We start from the raw sequence: 13,884 nt of genomic DNA, 5'->3' as shown, positions 1-13,884 counted from the left end.
CCCTTAATGGAAAACAGTATGGAGGTTCATAAAGAAAAATGAATAATTACCATATAATCCAGCAATTTCCTTCTGGGTTTATACCCAAAAGAATGGAAAGAAAGGTCTCAAAAATATTTGATGTTCATAGCAGTATTCACAATAGCCAAAGGTGGAAAGCAACCTAAATGTCCACTGATGGATGAATAGATAAAATGTGGTGTGTGATATGTATGTATGTGTGTGTGTGTGTGTGTATACATATACATATACATATATATATTATTCAGTCTTAAACAGAAAGACAATTGTAATATATGCTACAACATGGACCTTGAAGACATTAAAGTTGGCCCTCGTTTATTGCAGTTCATCAGTTCCAGACTACCATGATGGATGAATTTCCGTGAAGTAGGATTCTTTATAAACCAAATATTTTTGCAGTTAGAGCATGGAAAATCTGTTTACAATCTTCCAAATGTTTTTTCACATTATCAGAGCCCTCCAGACATGAAATAACACCCTTTAGTCACCATTTCACTTGTATTACCCAATATATTAGACAAAATAAGAGAAAAGACATATTAGATGTTACATATATTGTACATTTAATTACACACATACATTCTTACACACAACCACTAACCTATGAAATTAGTGCAACTTGTTCAATGATGAAGTGATGAAGATGAAGAGATGTACTGCACAGCAAAGAAGAGCAAGGTTACAGCTCCTCTGAAGGCACAACCTCAGTAGGAGAATCTTCAGGTGGTGCAGTGTCTTCAGCAGGTGCGTCATTGTTGTCTTCTGCTGAAGGAGTACCAGGAGTAGGCAGTGGGTGTCTGGGTGCACGGCTTAAGAACATCATGATAGGCAGTTGCTGGCGCTATCTTTTCATATGTGTGAGGAGGCTTTTGTAGGGTTCTATCGCTCCATCAAGTGCATTCCAGAATCACAATGTGCGCATCATTTGTGGGTCCCATTTGCCAGTCATGTCCAGTACTACCTTAATAGTTCTCACGAGTTGTGAGAGATGCTCAAGTGTAAGTCCAACTTCCTCCTCCTGACTCCCAGGAACCTCTCTGGCTTCTCTTCCTCCTCCTCACTCTCAGACTTAGCCATCTCCACAGATCCTCGTCAGTTAAGGGATCTGAATGTGTCTCCAGCAGCTCATTCATGTCATTGTGGGTCATATCCATGAAACCTCCCAGCATCCGGGCCAGCCTAACTGCCTTATCTACTGCCGAGTTGCTTATATCCTCTGGGATGAATCCTCTGTAGTTGTGGACAATTTTAGACCACAATATCTTCCAGCTGGTCTTCATAGTCTCTGTCTTTATGTCCTTCAATGCGGCCTGGATGTTCTTCAGGTAGGTTGCAATGGTACACTGCCGCCAGTACTCCTTCAGCAAGATGTTCTCCTCAAGGTTCATGCCTTCGATGAAGTGCTTCATATATAGAGGGCCTTGAACACGTGAATAATGTCTTGATCCACGGGCTGGATCGGCCAAGTGGTGTTGGGAGAAAGGAATTCGATCTGCACACCATTGTAGGATAGGTCTTGCACATGGCCTCCAGCATTGTCCATGAGGAGAAGGACATTGAATTCGAGGCTCTTCTCCGCAAGATACAGCTTGATTTGGGGGATGAAGCACTCGTGGAACCAGTCCGATGGCAGCTGCTTTGTGATCCAGCCCTTGTTGTGCATCCAGTGCACTGGCAGCAGGTTCTTGTTTTTATTCTTCAGGGCCCTAGGTTCTTGGCCTTGTAGATAAGGGCAGGCTTGAGCAAAAATCCCTCAGCATTTCCACACATAATGATAGTCATGCGATCCTTATACACCTTGAAGCCACGGACCTTGGCATCATCCTTGAAAATGAATGTCTGGGAAGGCGTTCTTTTCCAAAACAGTCTTGTTTCGTCGTTATTGAACACCTGTTCTGGATGATACTTGCCCTCCTCAAGGATCTTCTGGAACATGTTCACATAGTCCTCTGCTGCAGGCTGGTCAGCAAAGGCAGCCTCTCCATGGAGAATGGCAGATACCTCTTCTAGAACTTCTCAAACCAACTCTTGCTCGCTGTGAAATCCATGAAGGTTGCAGAAGAGGGTCCTGGTTGAGGTTCATCTGCTGTAAAGTGCTGATAGAGCTGCCTCGCCATCTCCCGGATGACCAGCGGATCCAACGGAATGTTTTTCTTGTGGCTGTTGCTGATCCAAATAGCTAGGGCAGACTCTGTTTTCACTATGAACTTATTACAACTTGTCATGACACGCTTTGCTTCCTTGTTCAAAGAGACAGTAGTTGTTGCACGGATGTTCTTTTCATCTTTACAGATGGAGCGAACAGTAGACTCATTCAAGTGGTAATAGCGGGCAACCTCCATGATTTTCTTGTCATCTTTGATCATATCCAAGATTTTCACCTTCTCCTGGATGGTAAGCATCTTACTCCAGTGCTTAGTTTCATTGTCAGAAGGCTTAGAAGAAGCAGCATGTTTAGGAGCCATCGTGGGGCTTAGATAAAAGTTCTCAGAAATCGCAAACACTTACAAGAGCAAAGATGCTTCTGATGCATTTGATGTAGAAGTGTGTATGAGAGAAACGAACTTGAACGAGGCTGAGCCAATCAGTGGCCAGGATAGGAAAAGGATAGGATAGCTAATCAGTGAACAGCATGCTCTGATTGGCTTGGTTTCACCACACTCGACTTTTTGAAAAAAGTTATTGCTCACACACAAGGAGTAGTCTAGCGGTTGCAACTGGCGTTGAAGAATTTACGGGGGTGCTCGAATACATAGGCCTACAGTCCATACGTATAGTAATTAAAATTTTAATTATAATACGGGGTGTATAATTGACTCAGACAATTGAGCGCGTGCTGTATCATTTTCACTGTCTCGATCAACTTTTTAATGAATATATTTGAAAAAACCTTGATAGAGTGAAGCCGCAAAAGTCAAAGCATGAAGTGGCGAGGGATGACTGTATACTAAGTGAAATAAGCCAAACAAAATAGGACAACTATATGATTTCATTTAATGAGATACCTAGAGAAGTCAAATTCATAGAAATAGGGGAAGGGGAGAATGGGGAGTTACTGTTTACTGGGTACAAAATTTCAGTTTGAGAAAATTAAAAAGTTATGGAGATGGATGGTGGCAACAATGTGAATTTACTACTGAACTGTACATTTAAAAATGTATATTTCATCATGATTTATTTATTTATTTATTTTCAATCCTCACCTGAGGATATTTTTACAATTATCTTCAGAGAGAGTGGGAGGGAGAGAGAAACATCGATGTGAGAAAGATACATCGACTGGTTGCCACCCTCATGATCCCAACGGGGGCTGGGGACAAACCGAAATCAAGGTATGGGCCCTTGGCTGGAATCGAACCCAGGGCTCTTTGGTCCACAGGCTGACGCTCTAACTGCTGAGCAAACCGGCCAGGGATCATCATGATTTAAAAACAAAAACAAAAAAACTTTTGACTATTACTGTATGAGTTAAGCTCTTAAATGGTTTCATTGATTAATTCATTGAATGAGTGCCTAAATGTGCCTAACCAGGAGTACAATTGCTAGCTAGCCAAGCTGACAGTGGCTACCTTCCTAGAGCTGTCTGTCATCAGTACACTTATAGCTTCAGACTTCAGGGACTGCTTTATCTTACCTTTACCCTTTACTGCTTTACCTTACCTGAAACATGCTGTCACCAAGAACACTGCTTTCTTTGTGGCTCTCTGAAGTGAAGCTGCTTTTTCTCAAACACCCCACATACCTTAGTATCATTAGAGTCAGTACCTAAGGTTCTGGGTCTTCCCTGCTTCTAGACCATTCTTGCACCTGTTTTCCTCTTGATACAATTTTTTCTTCCCAATTCCACCTGGGCTTTGTCAGCCCTTTCCCTTCCACAGTCAAGTTAGCAATCAGCTCTCAGCCCTTGCTCACAGTCTTCATCTCTTCCCCAGAACCTGCCATTCAGGGATTTCCATGTGAGTAACTTGTTTAGCTCTTGACTTCCCTGTGTCCTAATCTCTTCCTCTACACCTCCACCACACATTCTCAAGGTCACAGGAAACTGATATTACCAGAAACTTATTTAAAGCCATGAGTTCCAGTGTCCTCATCCCCTACACTACCTCTATGCTTCTATCTCAGAGATCTCCAATCCGCTTCCTTCAATTCACTTCCCTCTTTCAAACTATTTGAATCCTCTCTTGCCAGTGCCCCCACTCTCTTGCACCTCTGACGACATTCTGCCACACTCACCCATCAAAACCTCAATTCTATCTGAACCCAACCATTTACTTTGTGCCTGCACTTGGGTTGCTAGGCAGAAAAATCACATATGCAATTGGCATTTTTGGGTTTTACTTTAAACAATCACAGAAACCTCAAATGGTTACTTGTACTACCTGACAACCCTGCTCAGTTTCTCTAGCACATTTGCTCTTCTATCCCCCGCAATGACTATATTCCATTTTCTGTCCTCAACCCTTTTGTTTTTAGCTGATGACCTTGTGTAGAGTATATCACAAAATCTACAAACCTACCTAATTCTGTATCCATTGTTTTCCCTCCTATAAAATGAAGTGACTTCTATCACAGACAAGTACCTTCACATGTGCTCTGCATCTCCTCACCTTTTTAAGGACTTCACTCCTTTGATCTTCCCTTCTTTCTGTATATCATTAGTTTACTCTCTATTGGAAATCATAAGATCTTTTATCTTATCTTTAAAAAAAAAAAAAAAAAAAAATCCCATCCTTGACCAGACATCCTTCTCCAGCAAATACCCTATTTCTTTCCTCATCTTCATAGTCAAACATCTCAAAGTTGTCTATGTCTATCTTCATATCTTCACTTCCTACCTCTCCCAAAAACCCACTCCATTGAATTAGCTCTGATCATGGCCACCTACAAACTCCAGACTGCCAAATCTAATCATATTTAGACTCTCAGCATGTGATCCAGCTGACTACCCTGCTCCCTTCTTGAAACACTTTCCTTCCTTGGCTTCTGTAATACCACACTTGATTTTCTTTCAACATTCTAGCTGCTGCTTCTCAGTCTCCTTTGTTAGTTCCATCTCCTCAATCCCACATCTAAATATTGGAATCTTTAAGGGCAATAATGAAGTTCTCTGTGGTTTCTCTAGATGATTTCATCCATTCCATGGCTTTAAGTACCATGCCTCTGTTGACAATAGCTAAATTATATTTCTAGGTTAGAACTCTCTTTTAAATTCCATATTCTTATATCTGTCTACTAATATCTCTGTACAATGTCTCAAACTTATAATTTGATTTTTCTCCCAAATCTTTTTCTTCCCAGTCTTGGTAAATGGCATCGTGATTCACTCAGTTTCTCAAAGCAGTAACCTGGGAGTTTTCCTTAATTCCTACCTCTCCCCCCTGCCCCAACTCCTAAATCTAGTTTATGAGCACAGCCTGTTGGATTTTGCATCCAAGAAAATTATCCCCGAGTGTGGATTATTTTCCTGCTATGTTTCAAGTAACATTTAAGGAGCTCTTAATATTGTTTTTGCTTAAGGCTTAAAAATCAATATACCTAACTGAAATTTATTTTGAAAACAAAAAGCAATTAAAGGGGAACAAAATCTTCACAAAGTTTTATTTCCCTCAACAAATGTTTTCTTGCCCTGGCCAGTTTGCTCAGTGGTTAGAGCACTGGCTTGTAGACCAACGAGTCACAGGTTCGATTCTGGTCAAGGGCACATACCTCGGTTTCGGTTTATCCCTGGCCCTGGTTGGGTCTTGTGAGAGGCAACCAGTTGATGTGTCTATCTCATGTCAATGTTTCTTTCTCTCCCTCTCTTTTTCTCCCCCACTCTCTCCCACTCTATCTGATGATAAATAGAAAAGTATCCTCAGGTGAAGATTAAAACAACAACAAAAAACAAATGTTTTCTTAAAATGCTTTAAAAATTCTTGATGAAATAGTTACCAAGTGAAAATAACCATATTCTCTATAGGAGCATTTAATATAATACTATAGATTTTAAATTCAAAGATACACGTTTTTGTCTTCTTACTGAAATCTAGTAGTGTGTTAGATGTCTTTGATGGATTGTTGCAGCAAAATCGGCAGCATTTTTTCTTTATGGTACATAAACAATGTGTCTTGGATTTTAATAATTATGTTTTAAATACATTTTAAGAAAAGAATGTTAAGATGAAGCGAATTAAAAATAAAAATATTTATATATCCTTTCTCTTATCTAGTATTGGCTGGGAACCAGGTTTTTCTCTTTTGGTAAATAAAACTAATTCAGGATGATAATTTACCTTTTCTAGGGGTTTATTTCCCTAAGCAAAAAGGTTTAAAGCATATACATATACAAATTTACATATAATTTAGGAATTCAAAGCCCTTTAGACTCTCTAAATAATGGGTCCTAGGTTAGGAATGCTCAATTTAAATAATTACAGGAATAAAGTTCTAATGTTTTAGTGGATCTTTGCAAAATGTTATTACCATATAAATTGAATGTAAATCAAGTTTAATCACTAAAAGTACACGCACAAAAAAGTCAGTGTTAAAATGTCTTGTTAAGTCCTAGAATTGGAATTAAAGTTTGATTTAAAGCATGTTTTATCTCATCAAAATAATGCCTCATTAATTCAACAAAGAATTTTGTGAGAATAACTTTTATTCTTACATTGAGTCCTTTTAGGCTTTTATTAGCAAAACCGTAATAACCTTCATTCATTTCAAATAATTAAATGCCATAGTCATAGTATTCTAACTAGCAATTCAGAGAAGGTGGTAATACAAGACAATCACATTTTCTTTTTTTTTTATCCTCACCCGAGGACATTTTTTGTTCAGGTAGAGTGGGAGGGAGAGAGAGGAAGAGAGAGAGAGAGAGAGAAACATCGATGTGAAAGGGACACATCGAGTGGCTGCCACCCGCACAACCAACCAGGGCCGGGGACAAACTGCAACCAAGGCACACGCCCCCAGCGGGAACCGAACCCGGGTCTCTTGGGACTGCAGGCTGACGCTCTAACCGCTGAGCCAAACTGGCCAGGGCGACAATCACATTTTCTTTAGCTATGTGCCTAACTCCACTGTGGGGGACTGCATGACTCTTAAATGTTACATGTTATATTAAAAAGATAAATTTAAAATCACTTCATGTGTTGTATTAAGTACATTTTTTCTAAGGTTATTTAAACAATGCAAAAGTTCAAGTATAGAAACAATCATGCATAATAAGCAACTTAATATCAGATAATGATACTACCTATAAGCAGTTAGTAAATATTCAAATTAAAACAGGCCTTACCTGATAGAAATTTATTATTTTTTAAAAGAATATTAAAAATATATATAACATTTTTGCGCCCAGCTGGTGTGGTTCAGTGGTTGAGCATCGACCCATGCACCAAGAGGTCGCTGGTTCAATTCCTGGTCAGGGCACATGCCCAGGTTGTGGGCCCGATCCCCAGTGGGGGTCATGCAGGAGGCAGCCAATAGATGTTCTCTCTCATTGATGTTTCTATCTCTCCCTCTCCCTTCCTCTCTCTCTCTCTAACATCAATAAAGAAAAAAAAATTAATATATATAACATTTTTAAATAAAGTTTAAATATAATTACTTGTACTCATCATTAATAATTTTTAAAATTACCATATTTCAATGTGAGAGATGTTTCAAATAATAAGGCTGCAATTACTACATCTTCTTTAAGCACTTTAGTCCTTAAGTTCAGTCGAGCATGGGCTTCAGATAGAGAAACTCTAAAAAACAAAATTGATGCCAATCAAAATATGTTGATAGTATAAAGGTAATATATATTTTGGCACAAACAAACCAAGACATATGCGCCCATAAGCCACACATTAAAGATCAGCATATTCTTTCTTTAAAAAAAAAATTTAGTTTAGCCCAGCCAATGTGGCTCAGTGGTTGAGCATCGACCCATGTACCAAGAGGTTGCCAGTTTGATTCCTGGTCTGGGCACATGCCCAGGTTGTGGGCCCAATTCCCAGTGAGGGGCATGCAGGAGGCAGCCGACCGATGTTCTCTCTCATCGATGTTTCTATCTCTCCTTCTCCCTTCCTCTCTCTTTAAAATCAATAAAGAAAAAAAAATATTTTTAATAAAAAATAAAATCAATGAAGGAAATAAACTGTTTCTTTTCAAAGAATATTTTCCTACCAAGTTGAACAGATTATTCCATAACAAGCAAGTATCCTGACTTATTATGAAAGAGTTGGTTTCCATTCTGGCTTAGCTTTATTATTCTATATCCCCTCTCCCCAAATTTCTGTTCAGATAAACACACAGTTGGGAAAATTAACCTCACTAAATATCTCTTATAGACACATCCGTGGTATTTTCTTCCAGTTCTTCATCTATTTGAAGTCCTCACAGAATCTTTAAATTTCAGAGTTGGAAGAGATCTTTGAGATTAAAGTTCAAACTCCCATCAGATAGTTGAATTTTCTCTACAACATCCCAGGCTAATTCTTGTCTGGTCTCTTTTAAACTTTTCCTAGGATTCACTAGGACTCACGAAGCAATCCCTTCCTTTTTTTTAAAACTACCTTTGATTATCTGAAAAAATCTCCCTTAAGCCCTCATTAGGCACATGTAATGTACTTGAATGATTGCTGGACTTGGGAATTAGAAAAACTGTGCTAAGTCTCTAGAATTACTAGCTGTGTGATATTGTACAAATTATTTAATTTCTGAGATTATTTTGATGTTTAGCTATAAAATAGGGATAATAATAGGGGTTTTGATTTCAAATGAGGTGATTGAAAATCTTGGGACTCACCCAAAAAGATTACATAAATGTGAGCTGAAATTGATTTCATTGCAATTTCCACTCACTGGTCCCTGGTTCTGTCTTCTGGGATTACAGAATAAGCCTAATACTTCGTAAATGTGACAGCTCTTCAAATATTCAAACACTACTTTTCTAGTTGCCACATGTTTTCTCAAGATAGATATTCCTAGTTCCTTTAAGATGTCATAAGACATAATGTTCAGGCCCCTCTGGCTAGTGAGCAGATTTGGTTAATCTTCCCTGTCAGTATATTGTTACAGGTGTGATTTGACCAGCAGAGTAGAAGAGAGGCAGAACTAACATTTTCTTATGATACTATATTCTATTAATGCAACCCAAATCACATTATTTTTTAATTGATTTTTAGAGAGAGAGAGAGAGGAATGGAGAGGAAAAGCCTGGGTGGAGGGGGATGTGGGGGAAGAGAGAGAAACAGACCAGCTAGCTGCCTCACCCTACTGGGTATTGAGCCTGTCTATTAGGTACCTGTCTATCTAAGTAGGAAAAAAATTCAAGGTTTATGATTCTTCTGACTACTGGTTCATTTACTTTGCTCCTTCATAACCCCCATCTCCACCTCTGGGATTTAATTCTACAATGGGAAAAAAAATAGAGTTATCATATTAAAATTAATTCTGCTTTATTTTTGGTTCAATATAGTCAAATGTAAACTGAGGCTGAGTTTAAATAAAAAATATCCTTTGTACTATAGAGAAAAAAATATTATGAGAAAATAGAACTTTCAAAGCTTTTAAGCTTTGAATATTGAGTATTGATTTAAGTATTTTAAACATTACTTCAGAAAAAGGAAAGCATTATATAGTTCTGTTTACTGTTTCACAACATCACAGTTGATTTCTACCTTGTCTTATCTTTAGCATTTTTTCAGCTCTATGAAGATAAATATACTGTTGGGAGAAATTAAACATATTTATCTCTTATAGACCCGTATTTGACATTTCCTGCTGGTCCCTCATTTGTCTTATTTTATATTGCAGTTATAAAAAGGTATTTATTTATTTAATGGATTAGTTTACTCCTGGTTCTATTTTATAATTTATTTGAGATTATATACTAACCTATATCAAATGAAGTAATGGGCTCTCAATAGTGGACTGTTTAAATTATGGTACAGTTGCATCACAACACAGTAAAATTGTAATGCAGCTATTAAAACAGAATGTGGTGCCTGGCCGGTGTGTCTCACTGGTTGAGCATCGACCCATGCACCAAGAGGTCGCCAATTCAATTCCTGGTCAGGGCACATGCCCAGGTTGTGGGCCAAATCCCCAGTGGGGGGCATGCGGGAGGCAGCCAATCGATGTTCTCTCTCATTGATGTTTCTAACTCTCTCTCTCTCTCTCCAAAACCAATAAAGAAAAAATATTAAAAAACAGAATGAGGTAAATCTTTATGTGCTGATAGTGTGATAGTACAATATATATATACCATGCATGATTCCATTTGGGCAAAAAGAGAATACCATATGAATACATATTTATATATTGTATTATATATGTATATGAATGTCTAATAACATTCATCTAAAATACGTAACATATTGAAATAAATATGTATTACTATACATCATATATTTAAATTATGTATTTGTATATGCTAGTATTTGAATGGATAATTTCTGGAAGGATACAGAAAAACTGTTAACAGTGATTAAATAATTTACATTTGGGGCCTTGCACATGATAAGAGTTATTACCAGAGATAAATTTTTACAACCTATCTTTAGGACAGGGCAAATATCTAATTGCTGAACATTTGCTCTTCTTCTAGTCCTACAAATGACCCTCCACTCTGCAGCTCCAAGACACTTTACCTCATCCTTTGCTTAGAATGCCATATATACTCATTTTAACTTTCCATCCCTGAACCTCTCATGTATGTGTGGTTCCCATATATATTATGTAATTAAATTTGGTTATTTTCTCTTGTTTATCCGTTTTATGTCAATTTAATTATTAGACCAGCCAGAAAAACTAAGAGTAAAGGAAAAGTTCTTCCTCCGAACAAATGTAAACTGCCACATTTAAAAAAACAATCATTTGCCTTTGAAATCAATATACTTTTCTCTGACACATCTTATACAGGGGGTTAAATAAAAATTCATTTAGTGAGCCCCGGCCAGTGTGGCTCAATGGTTGAGCATTGACCCATGCTCCAAGAGGTTGCTGGTTTGATTCCCCAATCAGGGTGCATGCCCAGGTTGTGGGCCAAATCCCCAATGGGGGTAATGCAGGAGGCGACCACTCGATGTTCTCTCATTGATGTTTCTTTCTCTCTCCCTTTCTCTCTCAAATCAATAAAGGAAAAAAATTTTTTTAAATTAATTTCGTGAAAACAAATCATTGGGGGTTCTAATGATGTAACAATATAACGAAAGAAATTGTTAAGTCACCTTAAATTCTCTTGGAACAAGGTAAATTAGAAACCAACCAACCAGCAATTGAACAAAGAAGCAAATGAAACATATAAATAAGTTAAACACATCACTTAAAAGTCAATACAGGTTTTACATTTTTACGGGTTTTGAATACCTACAAATATTTTAGTGCAGATGCTGACAGTTTTGATCCACATATAGAATCTGTTCTGATTCTGCGACTTGCAAGATAATAGCCATGAATCATTCTTTCTGCCTCCAAGCTGAATTCTACATTCAAATTCTTTGCAAAAGCCAGCAGCTAAATTAAGAGTGTGAAAAATTTAAGAGACTCAGACTTTATTATAGAATCTATAAAACAAAAATGCAAAATATATTGTCATTTTATTTTTTTTAAGTTTACATATTTTATTTACATTGAAATTGATTAAATATCTAGAGCCATCCCAAACTCATTGATCATTTTAAATCATAGTCTTATACTTGTAAGACTATTAAAGCTTACCGCAAATAACCTCTTCCTGCAGAAATGTTCTGTGCTATGTACTGGAATGACTTTCAAGTCTTTGTTTCTAGTGGAATCAAGGCTCACTCAGAGCCTTTCATTGGAAGAGAGGCTTCCCTCAGAAGCTTATTTCCCTTTGAATAGCTTTAATTCTTTGAGTTAAGTTTATTTCCTTGTAACTTGCCCTCATTGGCCCTAGAACTTGCCCTCCATTTTTCCTTTTCTTTCTTTTAAAGAACACAACTGAACACCAGTAATGTGGGAGGCATTAAAGACTATGAATGTGAGCCTTGGAGATTCAGTAAGATTTTAAGTAGAGAATATGTTTTGAACATGATTATCAATATTTTCTCTGAGTTTTGTGTTTTTCTTTCTGAGAGATTCCCAGTTTCTTAAGTCCTTATTCAATGACATAATTTCCAGACTTTCCAACAATCCTAGTTGTTTTCTGCTTTTAAAACTCGTGGAAAAATTAACCATAAAAACGTTGCTATTAATTATAATATTTATATTTTTAAAATAATTTCTTTTAAAGGATCTGGATATGTTTTGGGTTAAATATATCCTGTCTTCTCTATTTTCCGTATACTCCAGTTCCCTCCAGGCCTTCGGAACTGGATAATAATATTATTAATTATACCAGTAGCCCTATCTAGGTTTCATCCTATGGAGGCCCAGTGATGTACCACCACTTGTATTCTCCCTTCAGAAAAGGATTGTTGTCCCAGCTTCTGGGAGTGCTGTTAGTATTTGACCTCTAGCTGTCAACTCTTCAGGGATTGCCTCAGGACAGCCCACATCAAATAACCGATTAAGGTGGAAGTGGAGAGGGTGTTATAAACCCCTCTAATTATATCAAGCAGGACAACTCTGATGGGTCTCTTTAGCTCCAGAGCTCACTGTGGGGCCAGCAAAGACTAGCTTTGGGCCTACATCATAGTTGGACTCTCTTTTTGTCCAATCCTACTGCCTTCTTCCTTTTACAGGTATTGATAGAAGAGCACTCCCTGCTAAACAATGGCACACTAAACTCCATCTCAGTCCACTTCCTGGAGAGCCCACGCTGCAACATATTCCATTCCATCTGTTTTGTATGATAGATTTATCTTTTGGGAAATCATTTTCACTATTTCCCTAGCCTAGTAAAGTCTATAATTGTTCTCTCCAGTCTGACAAATCAACTATAAATTCCTTTGCCTGCACTTTTCAAGATTTATTGTAAATTTGCCAAATCTCAATCCCAATGACTCCATAATGCAATTTTTGCTACAGTCAGGCAAGTATTCTCATAGTTTTCCATGTATTCTCATTTCTACTTTTAGGTGTTTGCTCCTATTCTTATTTCTGTTTAGCATGCCTATCCTTCATGTCATCTAAATCTTACCTTTCCTTAAGGCCCAACTAAAGTCTCACCTCCTGTATGAAATCATCCCAACTCCTTTTTCTTTTTTTTCTAAATTTTTTATTGATTTATTGATTGATTTTAGAGAGAGAAGAAAGAGGAAGGGAGAAAGTGGGGGGTGGGGGAGATCTATCTGTTGTTTCATTTATTTATGCATTTATTGGTTGCTTCTTGTATGTGCCCTAACTGGGGATTGAACCTGAAACCTTGGCCTATGGGGATGATGCTCTAACCAATTGAGCTACCTGGCCAGGGCAGATTTTCCCAACTCTTGCATTCTACTTGCTATTTTTCTTTCTGAAATCCTAAAATACTTATAGTCAGCGCCACCCAGTTTAGCCCTTAAATTATCCCTTAATATTGTTTCATGTATCTTATTTTTACCTCAACTAAATGATAAACCATTTAAAAAAGAAAATTTATATTTCCATGAAAATATAAAAGAACAGAAATAGGCTCACATATATAAAGTATCCATTAAGTACCTGACTAATTAATAAACCCATAGATTTTTGTTTTTGTTTTTGTGTTTCATGGAAAAACTGGGTAAAAATTTCTCCAGGTCATTAGTGTGTCTACATATTTAGTATATTAATTCCTAAAGACAAACTACTTTTTTCTTATATACTAAAACAAACAAAAAGACCTTTATTGTATCATCAATATTGTTCTTTTTCTGTTTTAATCTATGTGAATAAACAATGCTCTTAGTTTTTTTTTTTAATCTTCACCGAGGATATTTTTCTATTTATTTTCAGATAGAGAGAGAG

The 13,884-nt window shown here is 37.3% G+C and overlaps 1 protein-coding gene across 7 annotated transcripts in view; it reads right to left on the bottom strand.

Moving 5' to 3' along the window:
• MCMDC2 (minichromosome maintenance domain containing 2) overlaps window positions 1–13,884 on the bottom strand; it is a 61,255-nt gene that overhangs the window by 18,572 nt on the left and 28,799 nt on the right. For 5 of the 7 annotated variants that reach the window (XM_036264261.1, XM_036264263.1, XM_036264262.1 and 2 more), the window contains 2 exons: window positions 11,366–11,508; window positions 7,645–7,754 (listed from right to left, as the gene is read on the bottom strand). The exons of 1 other annotated variant lie outside the window; for it this stretch is intronic. In XM_036264261.1, the coding sequence (XP_036120154.1) occupies window positions 7,645–7,754; window positions 11,366–11,508 (253 nt within the window). The remainder of the gene's footprint in view (window positions 1–7,644; window positions 7,755–11,365; window positions 11,509–13,884) is intronic. One more of the 7 variants, XM_036264266.1, reaches the window with a different exon arrangement.

Source organism: Molossus molossus, unplaced genomic scaffold (assembly GCF_014108415.1).
Source record: "Molossus molossus isolate mMolMol1 unplaced genomic scaffold, mMolMol1.p scaffold_m16_p_16, whole genome shotgun sequence".
Lineage (NCBI taxonomy): Eukaryota > Metazoa > Chordata > Mammalia > Chiroptera > Molossidae > Molossus > Molossus molossus.
Note: the sequence above shows the minus strand (reverse complement) of the source record. Positions and strands in the feature narration are given on the sequence as shown.